The sequence below is a fragment of the Lepisma saccharinum genome, chromosome 28 (assembly GCF_977018435.1).
Source record: "Lepisma saccharinum chromosome 28, izLepSacc3.1, whole genome shotgun sequence".
Taxonomy (NCBI): domain Eukaryota; kingdom Metazoa; phylum Arthropoda; class Insecta; order Zygentoma; family Lepismatidae; genus Lepisma; species Lepisma saccharinum.
Window position 1 is genome coordinate 33,456,080 of NC_139256.1, and position 13,729 is coordinate 33,469,808.

At 39.4% G+C, this 13,729-nt stretch overlaps 1 protein-coding gene across 1 annotated transcript in view; it reads left to right on the forward strand.

Moving 5' to 3' along the window:
* LOC145980951 (fumarate hydratase, mitochondrial-like) overlaps positions 1 to 13,729 on the forward strand; it is a 61,187-nt gene that overhangs the window by 26,135 nt on the left and 21,323 nt on the right. The window contains exons 4-7 of the mRNA XM_083114033.1: positions 4,253 to 4,432; positions 6,775 to 6,930; positions 9,284 to 9,476; positions 13,486 to 13,689. Of these exons, the coding sequence (XP_082970159.1) occupies positions 4,253 to 4,432; positions 6,775 to 6,930; positions 9,284 to 9,476; positions 13,486 to 13,689 (733 nt within the window). The remainder of the gene's footprint in view (positions 1 to 4,252; positions 4,433 to 6,774; positions 6,931 to 9,283; positions 9,477 to 13,485; positions 13,690 to 13,729) is intronic.

Sequence of the window (13,729 nt, forward strand, 5' to 3'; positions counted from 1 at the left end):
TGGATGCAAAGAAGTCCGTCAGTGCGTTCCGCAGGTCTCCCTCATTTGCGAAGGATCTCCCACAGAAGTGGTTGTTGAGGGAATGAAACGGGTGGTAATCTCTTGGTTCAAGGTCTGGTGAATATGGTGGATGGCACAGTGTCTCCCAGCCAAGTTGCTGAAGGGTCTTCCAGATCCTCTTTGCCACATGTGGCTTGGCATTGTCGTGCAGGAACAGCACACCCTTGCAATTCACCAATGCCGGCTCCTTCTGCCGCAATGCACTGTGCACCCTTTGCAACTGCTGAGAGTAGAGGTCAGCAGTGAAGGTCTGACCAGGTGGAAGGAGCTCGTAATGCACCACTTGCCGACAATTCCCCCATACAGAGAGCATAACCTTTCGTGGGTGCAGAGGTGGTCTTGAGGTGTGAGGAACAGGGTCACGTGGCAACAATCAATGTCTGGTACGCTTGGGAGTGTCATAGAGGACCCACTTTTCGTCACCAGTGAGCAAGCGATCAAATATGGGTGTGTTCAGGTGCCGAGTGAGCAAGGACAAACAGGCTGTCACTCGTTGTTCCTTGTTGGCTGCCGACAATGTGTGGGGTACCCACTTGCTTAACTTGTATGACTGCCTTATTCCATGCTGGTGCAGTCTGACTGTTTCAGCGGAAACATGGAACCTTTCTGCAAGTTCATCACAAGTTAGACCCCTGTCCTTCTTGATGGTTGCTTTCAGGGCCTCGTCATCCAACACATGTGGTCGTCCACTGCGAGGTTATTCCGAAAGGCTCACATCTCTCGAACGGAATTTCTGGAACCAATGCCTTTCAGTGCGTTCGTTCATGGCATTCTCCCCAAATGCCTGGCAAATGTGGCGACTTGATGCGGCAGCTGACAGGCCCACTTTAAAGTCATACACCAAACACACGCGAACAAGCTGCTTCGATACCTCCATTTTTCTTCGACACTGGACGAGCTATGACTGCTGTGGGTGCGCAACATGCCTGTATTACTGACAGTCGATGCTCACACTTACTCCCGATCGCTTGGCAGGCACGTGCGTCATTTCGTTTCCTCTCTGTGAGCGCATGATTAATGGGATGTCAAAAACTGCAAGAACTTTTTTTGGTTACCTTGTAAATAGAATGCAACAAGCATCTTACGTCCTGCTGTCAGGGCCTCCCCCATGGCGCAGTGGTAGCGTCATTGCCTTGTAATCGAGGGGTCCCGGGTTCGATACCCGGTGGAGGCACAAGTGGTTCGGATCCCACTTTAAACTGTAGGTCTAGTCCCGATTAGCCGTACTGTGCATAAAGTGGACTTAAAACACCAACTCAACCAAACCAAACGTCCTGCTGTCACTTGTGAGTATTCATTTATTTTTTGACAGTTTTGGAATGAAAATATTATTTTACTTTTATCCGCATATATCCCAGTTTTTCGAGCATAGAAAGTAAATATTATTCAGTTCTTTAGCACTTTAAAACCTGCTCCCTAGTAATAATACAGTACCTTTCACGGTTGAGTTGTCCGCGGAGCGGCAGCCAATTTGCCAGGCAGGTGGGACCATGTCTGCCGACATTTAGACCCACAGCTGTATGCTGACCTTGGCTCTGGATGTGTCAGTGCTTCAGTATCCAGATAGCTGGTGTCCAGTTTGCACATGTTTGTGAAGTGTTAAGGTGTTAACAAGTGTTTTAGATTGTTTTGTTTTAGTTTACGTATTACTGGTGCTTTTCTGCAGTCTAATAATGTCACACGATCCGTACAATTTAAAACAATGAATTTTTATGTCTACAACTCTAACATCATTACGAATTCTTGTAGGGAAGTTAGAATGCCTTTTGTACCCAGATGTTCCTGTTTCATATGTTTCATATAGACAGTGTTCAGATGAACAAATTTAGGGAAGCAGGGTTTGTTTTTGATAAAAGCAAAGGGTGAAATGGCGTGTGCATAGTGAGGAGAAACTAGATGATGTTGGAGCACAATTGGAACATAATCCTAGAGAATCCTTCCGGCACCTTGCACAAGAAACAGACATTTGCATGACATGTGTGTGGCGAGCTACCAAGTGTTTAAACCTGAATCCATACATTAGAAGGATTCAAAGAAAATATCAGGAGAGAAATTGAAGCAATTACGGAAGAGAAACTATACGACGCACGCTTTTAGAAGCGATATCGGGTGGGGCCACGCAGAGGGTGTGCGTGGCGATCAACCAATGGCAGGAGTTCAACGTTGTACAATTAGGAGACTGCGGCGCGGAAGTTAAAAGCCGTGTTCTGTAGTTTTCTTGCGCGGAAGACGTTTTTATAAAACTCGCCACTTTAAGGTTCATCATAAGATGGGGAAAGACATTTTGAACCTGACTGTCCAAGTCCCATGAATTTCCGTCGCCTACAGCCCAAGTTATCGTTCCTTGAAGAAACAAGGGAAACACCTTTCATTTCCTTCAGCCTGCTTTTTTTTTTCGTTGCCACCTTGTTGACGTAGCTGAGTTGTTGTGTCTAGGGAAAACTGTGGGTGTTAAATTCGCCTCGATATAAACAATGACCCTTCATTGTTCTGGGCGTTCTCGAACATTGAAAGCCTGGGTCAGTTTGAGTTCAGCGTTTTCGTAGCAAGGCCGGTGTAAAATTATTCGCTCATCGTTCACTCGTGCGCCACAAAGAACAGTTTGTGAAAATATTAAATACATCCCTTTCGTGCGATAGTGTGTGTTCCGTGTGTTCTTTTTATTTTAAATAATGTCACTCTCAAAACTTAGCACCAGTAGTACAGGCACCAAGGATGCAAAACCTAAACATTAACCTCCAGGAGAGTGATTCGGAAATGAGTGAAATCAGTGACACGGAGACCCATGGGCGTCCGGGAGGGGGACAAAGAGGGCCGTGGCCCCCCTGGAAAATGAAAGTCAACCAATAATTATATATTTTTCACATATCATTTCATTACAGCCACAATAATATGTGTTAATTATTGCATGAATATGATATTCAAATGTAAGCAATGTTTTTGAGGGAACAACACTATTACGGAGGAAAATATACCTTGTTTGCCCCCCCTGGAAAAATCCTGCGGATGTCCATACGGAGACCGAGGAATACGACGAGAGCGGTGATGAATAAATAAATACCTTCAAGCTTCTTTCAGGTATGGGTTTCTCGTATGTGCTACAGTGATATGATATTATAGTCTTGTGTAGAAATATTCACTATATTATTTCACTGTACTCATATATACCGTGCATGCATTATCAAAAATAATGGACATATCGCGAATTTTTTGTCCTTCCCTTGCGCTAGCAGTTAGTTTGGCAACAGCGCAGTAGCACTGGCTGGGTATTGGCCGAACTCATGTTCCTTCTAAAAGCGTGCGCCGTATAATACGTGTTAGTGAAAATTTGCTAAATTCACACTGTAAATGTGTGGATGCAGGAGGAGAACATTTGCCAACGCCTCTTGTAACAACATACGTGCTTATTCTAATTGTATGAGCTTATTTCATTACATTCCAGTTACGCGGATGTTGCATCAGTCTTGATTAACATATCTCTGCATAAAGTGGACTTAAAATATTTTTGTTTGGTGGATTAGTTATTGATAGAGCCACATGTAAATGAAATATCAAGATTTCGGTAAGAAAACTTGGCATATTTCAGGATCAAAAGCAATATATAAAATGCCATTTCGGTGTTAAAATGGTAAATGAAAACCTACATTTGATTTTAAAACTATACTTATTTCACAAAATTAACATTTCACTTCTAATAGCACATTTATGTAGTAATCAGAGTATTAACTTTACTCCTGTGTAAATGGAGGCAATTTATGTTTCTCAAATATTTACAGCAAAATTAATCAATTTCCCGTGATTTGCATAACTCGTGGGATAATTCAGACCTCAGATAGTGTCATGTCGATAAATAAACTCTAAATTTCGTGTTCAAGAGTTTATTTCGCATTTTGCAGTTAATGTCACATTTCGTAACAAAACAGGGTAGCAAAATGCACCTCACACTTTTCAAAAATATGACTTACAATGTGTTATTTCACATTTCGTGCGTTCATCAAAAATGAAATATTCATACCCCTAGTTATTGTTTTGAGTGACATTTGTCACTTAAGATGGCAGATTGTGCATCAAAGAAGGTTTGGTGGAATCACAACATTAAGCATCAGCAATTTTTGCTGGGCTAGACAATTTTCCTATCCACCCTTCCTTTCCCCTTTTGCACACGTTGAATTTTATGTTTTTTCTATTCTAGGTTATCAGTGGCCAGCTATACAATGACCATTTCCCTCTTGTGATCTGGCAAACCGGTTCAGGCACCCAAACGAACATGAACACTAACGAGGTAATTAGCAACCGTGCGATCCAGTTGATGGGAGGAGAGCTTGGAAGTAAGAAGCCCGTTCACCCAAACGACCACGTTAACATGAGTCAGGTATGAACCTTAATATTTGGTAACTTTTAAACAAGTCATTGTCTTCTTGCAGGCTTCAAACGTTCTAGTCTCCAATCAGCCATAGGATATCTGAGGTGACATCAATATAAATGAACAAGTTGTAGAAAGAAATTAACACTAATCTGTACCAGATATTTATGGTGAATAAAAGAACAAGCTATCAGTACAAAATCTCGGCACGAGAGTGCTGCAATGAGCATTTTTCACTCGAACGGCAAATAGTTCGCATGGGCAATGCTAGATAATAATAATAATAATAATAATAATAATGTTGTCTTTATTGAGAGGGCGTGTTTCGGCCTCGCGGCCCGTTCTTACAACAAACCCTTAAAAAAACATATTACAATTGACACTTTACACTTCTAGAAAATCATTGTTGCAGTAGAACGAATAAAAAAAAAAAACATTCATACTTATAATGTAAACAATTAATGCACTGAAGGTGCAGAGTTAAATCTAAAACCACAATTAGAATACAATTATTACAGCTAAAACTAAAACCAATACCTCATTCCCATTCATTACAGAAAAGACAAATCCAGACACTATTGTTTGGACAGTAGATGCTTCTTTAGATTTATTTTGTGTGTTGCAGGGTGGAGCGGCATGCAGAATTGATAGGTCTTACGTTCGAGCGATAAACGCTCGAACGAACGGAATACACTGGAACTCACGAAGCCTATTAGTACACGTAATTCAGTCATTTTTCTATGGGTAATGGGTCCTCAAATATGGATTGTGAAGTAAAATACGAAGTGAAATTGAAAAATAAGTGAACATAGTCATATCTCCATTTTAAAATGCAGTTTTGTATAATCTTACCAACATATGTGAAAATGAAATAGATGATAATGGGCTGAAACTACCAAGGCTTACATTTTATGTTTCTACGATTATTGTCACATTAAAATTATGTTCGATTGAATGTTATAACTGCATTTTATTATTTCGCAGAATATGATTAGCCTTTTCGGTAAGTGAACAATGATGTACACGTACTTCTTGCACTGTGATATGATATTTGTAATTGCTTATGCAGGTCTCTCAGCATGTGTATCCATACGTTTCGGTCTGTAGATATTGCATACTTTCATATATATTGTATTTGAGCCTTACGTAATAATATACGGATTTATTATTTAGAATTGTAATCGCATAGAGTGGTTTCCTTCCATGTATGGGTTTTAGGTTGACGGTGATGCTTATTAGGCTCTGAAATATGGGACGTTGTCAATCATTCAACTACAAATGTGGTGCAATTGAGCGTGGGACGTTCGATCGAGTATTTTCGAGTCAAATGCAGTACTCTACTGGGCACATTTCAGGATCAAAAGCAGTACATGAAATGGCAATTTGTTGTTAAAATGGTTAATATAACCCTAATTGATTTAAAAACTACACTTATTACAGAAAAAAAACATTTTCCTTCTAATAACACTTTTATTTAGTTATGAGAGTATTAAGTTTATTCCTGTGTAAAGGAGTCGATTTTTACTTACCAAATACTTACAACAGAATTAATCAATTTTCTGTGATTTGCATAACTCACAGGATAATTCAGACTTCAGAAAGTGTTGCGTCTGTAAATAAACCCTAAATTTCCAGTTTCTGAATTTATTTCGTATTTTGCAGTTCATTTTGCATCATTTCGTGACAACACATATTTCACACCCTTCAAAAACATCAAAAAATGAACATTAGAGCATGTTATTTCACATTATATTGCAGTGGTTAGTTTACTGAATTCCAAAAGTATTCATAATTGGGAGAAGAGAGATGTGGTAGTAGATAAATATGGAGAAACTAGTACTCATTTTATCCACAATACTGTTTTTTTATTCTTTGTTCTATTAATTTCAGTGGCCACTGCCAGAATCCTCGTACAAGTTCCAACGAGGATGGTGGCAGTGGCCACTGAAATTAATAGAACAAAGAAGGGATAAAGTGATTACTAGTTTCTCCATATTTATCCAAAAGTATTATTGTAAAACTGTACTTGTGTATTTTATTTAGTTCTGCTTATATATTTCACTCAAATGATTAAATATTAAATTTTAAACAACGGCATTAAGGAATTTTAATCGCCTTCAAGGGTGTTACAAGCCCAATAGGGTTGAGAATCTCTGTGAATTAATCTGTTCCCTCCCTAACAGATAATTTAAATCATTCAATGAGAGACTCTGGTAGGAGAAATGAATATTTAAAAAAAGGGCTCTTGAAAAGTTGTGTATTAATGGAACCCTATATTGTACTTAGCGATTCTCAGTGTATCGTAAAGGTGCCACAGTATATTCGAGGCCTGCCTTCCTTTATTTTTCCAGAGTTCCAATGACACCTTCCCGACAGCCATGCACATTGCTGTGGCCATGGAAGTCAATCACACATTGTTGCCAGGTCTGGAGCATCTTTTACAAGCTCTGTGCAAAAAGGCACAGGACTTTGAGTGCATCATAAAGATAGGACGAACTCACACTCAGGTATGTAGCATTTCAGTAAGCATGCAACTTTTCATTTCTATAAGATATGACGTGGTAATATGAAGTTTTCTTTTTATTTATTTATTTAACACATTCTCTGCCACATCGGTCATAATGACTGAAACTGGCGCATTCTATGTTGGTCATTATGATCAAAACATGTGGCTTGAACTTCGTTGCTCCTAGTGTGCCGTTGGTCACGAGTATAACAATGATGCACATAAAAGTGTTTCGGCTGTTCTATTTTTTACAGGAAGAAAGCGAAATTTGCAGAATGAAGTCCAATAACCACTTTGGGGTAGGATGAAGGAATTTGTGAAACCACTCTGGCAGGGAACATGTTAAAAGAGGATTCCAAATACAGCATTAGCCATTTTTCATTTTATTGTACTAACAACAGAAAATAACAACAAACCTTAACAATATAAACCAAAATTACATATGATACACATTTTTACACAACAGCCTTCTGAGATGTGCCTAATTTTGAAAAATGTCTGTTTGGTTTATTAAATTATTATGTTGGCTGGGTAGTCTGTGGTACAAGGAATGCTGGATGAGGCATATTCTTGAGTGCTTCTTATTGTGCGAGGCGGCACTCGCAAATGAATTTCCTGGCGAAGGCGGTTACTTCTGATGTTCCCATTGGCTATTATCCAGGAATAAATTGTCTTGCCAGTTTGCATCCCGTGTGAGGATTATGGATATTTAACATTTTCAGAAGGATGGGCTTTTGCAAGTGTTTTGTAGATGGAATTCGCTGATGAAAAATGGCCAAGAAGGAATTAATAAATAATAACCCATGGCTCGACAGCCCTGTAAAGGCCTTGGCCTATCTCCCACTGCCAGTCTCCTTCCCACAATCCTACCTAGAGGTGTGGAGTTCTTCAACCAGTAATGGAGTGACGTGGGGTCAGCACGTCAAACCCTCAGCCATTATAGGAGATTTTTATGACCGCTTTACGCTACTCACTCATAGCTCCCCAATTTCCTCACGATGGTGAGTGGCCACCGGTCCTATACACAGGCCAAGAACCCAGGCAGACTCGAACCCATGCCATCCCGCAGTTGGAGTGCAAAGCACAGCACCTTAGTCCGCACGGCTTCGGAGGAGGATAAGAAGGAATTACGTCTATCTAAATTTGAGGGGCATACCATAGACCAGATCAGAGAACAGTATTCAATTTTAGGTGAAACTAACGATTCGTAAGAAAAATGATGAGAGCAGACAGGTTGTTTATTTCAGTAAAACGATAGAGCAGAGCCAGCATGTGACTGCGGAGATGTGTTAAAAAAAGGAGGGTTTCTCATCAGATACGAAATTTCCAGTGAATGTAGCAAGCTTTCACAGTCTTGCAACTCTTAATTTCCAAGTTTTGAGTCCTAGCCTGGTCATGGGTGTTCCTTTGTGAGCATATCTTCATTAAATTCATCTAATCATTCCTCATCCTCATTGTCACGATTAGCCAAAAGTGGCAGAAAGGCTACATAAGATATGAAATCATCATCCTTCGTGGTTTCCTGCCTCTGGCTGGGTCGGCATAGAAGTCAAGCCTCTCCATTTTTCCTGGTCTTCCACCACTCCTCTCTTTCCATGTTATTCCAATCTTGTCCTCTTCTCCTAACACTCTCCACTATCTGCTCTTTCCACCACCATCTTCGTCTCTCCTTTGGCCTTATTCCCACTCTTTGTGCATTGTAATCTCTTACTGGCAGTCTTTCTGCACCCATCCTCTTCATGTATCCGAACCACCTCATCTGTGCCTGATCTATCCTGTCCTGAAGCTTCACCACACCCACTGTCTGTCAGATCTCCTCATTCCTTATTCTGTCCCTTGTAGTCTTCTTCAATATACTCATTAAAAATTTCATCTCCACTGCCTGCATCTTTCTTTTGTCTCTCTCTGTCACATTAATTATTGGCACTATGTGTTGCACTTCATAGATAAGAAATGTGTGTGTGTAATGAAGATATGCAGCAGAAATAAGTAAGTTCATATTACTGAATCATATCTGCTCCACTCTTCTTTTTACAGAAACAACAATATGTGTCCATGTATTCACAGATAGTGGTAATGTTATCACCTTGTAATCAAAGGGTCCCAGATTTGATACCCAGTGGAGGTACATAGTGGATCAGATCCACTTTAAACTGTAGGTCCAGTCCCAATTAACTTGTCTGTGCATGAAATGAACTTAAGAGAGCAGGTCATATCTTCAGAGCAGTAGGTGGCGATTTACCTGCATTCTGCTATAATCGGTCGTACAATGCATGTCTGAACTTAGCAATAGATACTAATACAGTAGAAGAATACCATGTTCCAGATTGAAGTTTCATTTTTCTTTCTTTTAGGATGCTGTCCCATTGTCGTTAGGTCAAGAATTCGGTGGTTACGTGCAACAGATTGAATTTGCAATTGAGAGGATAAAGGATACATTGCCCAGAGTGTACATGTTGGCAGCAGGAGGGACAGCTGTTGGAACTGGTCTTAACACAAGGAAAGGCTTTGCAGAGAAGGTGGCTGCAAAAGTAGCCGAATTAACAGGTTAGTTCATTATATTTATTTTGCTTGCAACATAATAGAGAGGCACCTCGATTTTGTGTTTTTCAGGTGAGAAAACTTAAAATGCAGGAAAATGTAAAATCTGGGGGGGATTGTAATATTCTGCTGTATATGTACATATGGCTGAGCTGATAGAAATAGTGATGATTATTAAGCTTATTAAAAAGATTGATTCCTGGTGGAGGCATATAGTGGTTTGGATCCCAGTTTAAACTGTAGGTCCAGTCCCGATTAGCCTTACTGTGGACTTAAAACACAAACTCAAATCAATTAAAAAGATTATTATCAACATGTTGACTGCCACAATAGAAAAAAATCCCTTGGGCCACGAAGTTTTATTACGAGAATATAACATTGAAAGCAATATGTTTCTTGATGATTAGATAAATAATTGTTATTTTTAATTATTTAATGTGGGTGAGTCATATGCAACTCACGCGGCGCTAGAATCAATTATTACGCTGCACGCCACGCCACGGCACGTAAGTTATGTTTGACTTGCAGCATATTTTGTTTTCAAGCATTATTGTTTTTTTCTGAGTATTGAGTCTTTTGTTATTTGTAACGTGACTCTGCCGAAAACTATTGTAAAATATCATTTGAGGAGCTCACCAGCAATAATTCAAGACCAAACTCACAATTCGGAGAACTGAAAATGTTTTTTTGTTTACTTGTCAGATTTAAGTGAAATTTAAAGGCAAAAATATATATAAAAGAAGTTAATGTACATCTATTCATTTGATCCATGCTTTTTAAATTGTTTGTATTAATTATAACAATAACAGGATCACTAAATAAGATTTTCATGAACCATCTGCAAAATTTTGTTTACAGAGCCACTCTTCACATAACATGTATGTTATTGCATGGTAGCGTGTTTCCAGTGCACAACGAGTTTCCCAAGGTAAAGATACATGTGAGTTAAATATGTTTCACAAGGCCCTGGGTGAAAAACTAGCATGAATTAAATGCAACTTATGTGGCAGTTAATGTGTTAAATGTACTCCCAAGTATTTCTTACGGTGAATGCAAATATTTGTTCTTCAATTTTTGTTATCTTTGATAATGTGCTTTGGGTAGTTCTATGTGCCTAGAACAGTGTTTCGCAACTGCCCGGTATCGGGTCTTAGCGCCAGTTATACTGGACCACAAGAGGTTCTTCTGAAGTGCGTGACTTGCAGCCTGAGCTGGCAACCTCCTGGAAACATTGGTTTTTGTTTGGAGTTCACCAGCAAAAAAGGAAGTGCTTTTGTTACAATGGCGATAAGCGATGAAACGATCTTACCAGGAAGTAGGGATGGGCCGATACTGATAAAGTACAGATATAAAATTTACCGATATTCTGCCGATCCGATATAAAATTAGATATGGTCCGTGAAGAACCTGAAAGGTTCATTGATCTTAATAAATGTGAGTTTCGAGGTGACTCAGTGCAAAAGAAGTTGAATATTTAGACATTTACTTTTTTTAGAAAGTTAGACATGGGGATTATCCATAAAAATTACAACAAAATAGAAGAGTTTTGCACAAAATTATAAGATATTTATCGATATATTGGATTGGTAAAATAATCGCTAATTTTACCGATACACCGATATGCCTATATCAGCCGATACCGATTAATCAGTCTCATCCCTACCAGAAAGTGAGTTGCTTCCTGCCTCCAAATTTTGACGTTGACGGACAGGCACCACAGTCAATTTAGTTTGCGCAGCAATTCTCATTAACAAATATATTGAAGTGGAAATATTCAGATTAATTGGAATTTTTTGGTGTTTGAAATGGAACGTGCCAATGAAAATCATCACTACCAAATTAAATAAATATATGGGCAGAGGAAATTAAAAGATTCCAGTAGATCCAGTCCTTGTCGTCTAATTTAAACCAAATTTTATATTTTTCAACAAGGCTGGACATAATCAAATACTCTCCTTGATTATGCCATAATTTATTTATAATTATTAAATTCCAAAGGTACTTACTTATTAATGAAAAGCAAACATGTGGTATAGAGTGCTGTATGTCCCGCACTGGACCATCTTTTTTTGGAAGAATGATGGGATTTTAATTGGGTTTCTAAGCTTCAGAATATTAGAGCTTAGCATTGGCGTTGATACATAGCTTTTATAAAGTTCTCGATGTTATTCCCGCTTAGGTGAGACTTTGTTCTAGTGGCGATATTTTAGCTTCAGCGATTGCTCTTTTAACTATATCAAGAACCTTTTTGTCCTTAGCGAATCGATGTTTACCGAATTTGCAAGTACTCAAGCTGCTCCTGACCTATAAAGAAAAAATTGATAGATATACAAGTAAAATTGTTGAGATCGGGGCTTCAACTTCTAAAAAAAACTCATTTACTGGGACGAAGAGTACTGTCCTAGAGTACTGAGAAAAATAATACTTCCATATGTGCCCCTGTAAAATTCTAGCTTCCACTGAACCCCAGACTGTGTAAATCTCTCCAGTTCACACTCCTTTTTCTCAGTGAAGGAAAATGTGCCCTTTTATATCTGGAATTGTTCTGTTTGAGGATCGAGAATAATATTCAATTGCAGTAGTTCTCGACGTGGAAATTCCTAGCAGGGGGGAATGATTGGTTGAGTTTTGGGAGATACTTAACTATGGGATAGCATTCTCTCACATTCTCCCCACTTCAACCACTGTATTCCCGTGAATATTCCATAGGCATTTTATGCCATTTTTTACTCTGAGCTAATTCCATTGGGAGTTTTAGCAGCGTATTTAACAAAACAATTGATCACTACCGGTGAAGGTGAGAGACAGTCATTCTCAGTTGTAGGTCATTGTTTACTGTAGTATATATTCATAATCATGTCATGTTCATTACAGAAAAGAATATAATGGAATAGGTCTTTATTAAGCAGGCATGTCAGATTAATCTATCTATCAACTTAGCAAATGTGTTTACAGTTCTGCAGCTGCTACAGTTAAGTAGCAAACTACAAGGTGTATTCAATAAATAACCGGAAGAGCAGTATAAAAAATCTAAAATACGACCGTGATTGTTATATGTTTGTTATTTTGTGAAGGCATCTGTAAGCTATTCATAGCTAGGACTGGCACGCCTGCCTTGTGCACGAGACGCTGGGAAACAGTTACACAAGATGGCAGCACCCTTACAGGAGTGCTCCAATCTGGAACAGCAAAGTGTCATGAGATTTTTGTTGAGTGAAGGCGTGCCGATAGGTATTCATCACCACATGACAGTTTAGAACGGTGACAACTGTATGAGTTGATCACAAGTGTACGAGTGGGCTCAGAAGTTCAAACCAGTGTTGAAGATTCTCCGCGTCCAGGTTGCTCTGTCACTTCAGTCACGGAAAGCAACATTTCTCAAGTGGAGGACTTGATACAGGAGAAAGAACCGCCGTATTACTGTCAGTGAAATTGCTTCCCAGATGGAAATAAGTGTAGGATCAGCCCACATATCAGTCATGACATACTAAGGTTCAGGAAAGTGTGTGCAGAGACGACGTGGTATGGTGTCCACTGATGTCCTTTTGCTCCATGACAATGTGAGACCTCACGCTGCCAGTGTCGGATTGTCTACCATTGAGGACCTAAAGTTTGAGCGCTTACCCCACCTTCCATATTTGCCCGATTTCCACACCTTTAGCATACTGAAAGATGGACTAAGTGAATCGAGGTTCCAGAATCACGACAGAATGATTCCAGTCAGTGGTGCATGAGTGGTTACGCACGCGTCCATAATATTTTTTTTCCCTGTGAAATCAGTGCCCTGGCGTAGGTGCATTGAACTAAAAGGGGGGGGGGGGGGGGCTATGTTGAAACATACTGTAGTTCTTTTGGTACTTGTAATAAATATTTGTTACAACATATTTCCGGTTATATATTGAATGAGCCTTGTAGTTTATTTAATCATTATGTTCAATTTTGTGTATTTTTGTTTTGTCATTTTAATAGCAATGTAATACCCAAATCCGTACAAATGTATGCTATTCCTTTGCAGGTCTTCCATTTGTAACAGCTCCAAATAAATTTGAAGCCTTAGCTGCACATGACGCTATGGTTGAAATCTCAGGTGCCCTCAACACGGTGGCGTGTAGCATAATGAAAATAGCCAATGATATAAGGTTCTTAGGTTCAGGACCCCGCTGTGGACTCGGCGAGTTGATACTGCCAGAGAACGAGCCAGGCAGCAGCATTATGCCAGGTAAGGTCATATTCACACATGCTGTCGTTTCAACTGACTT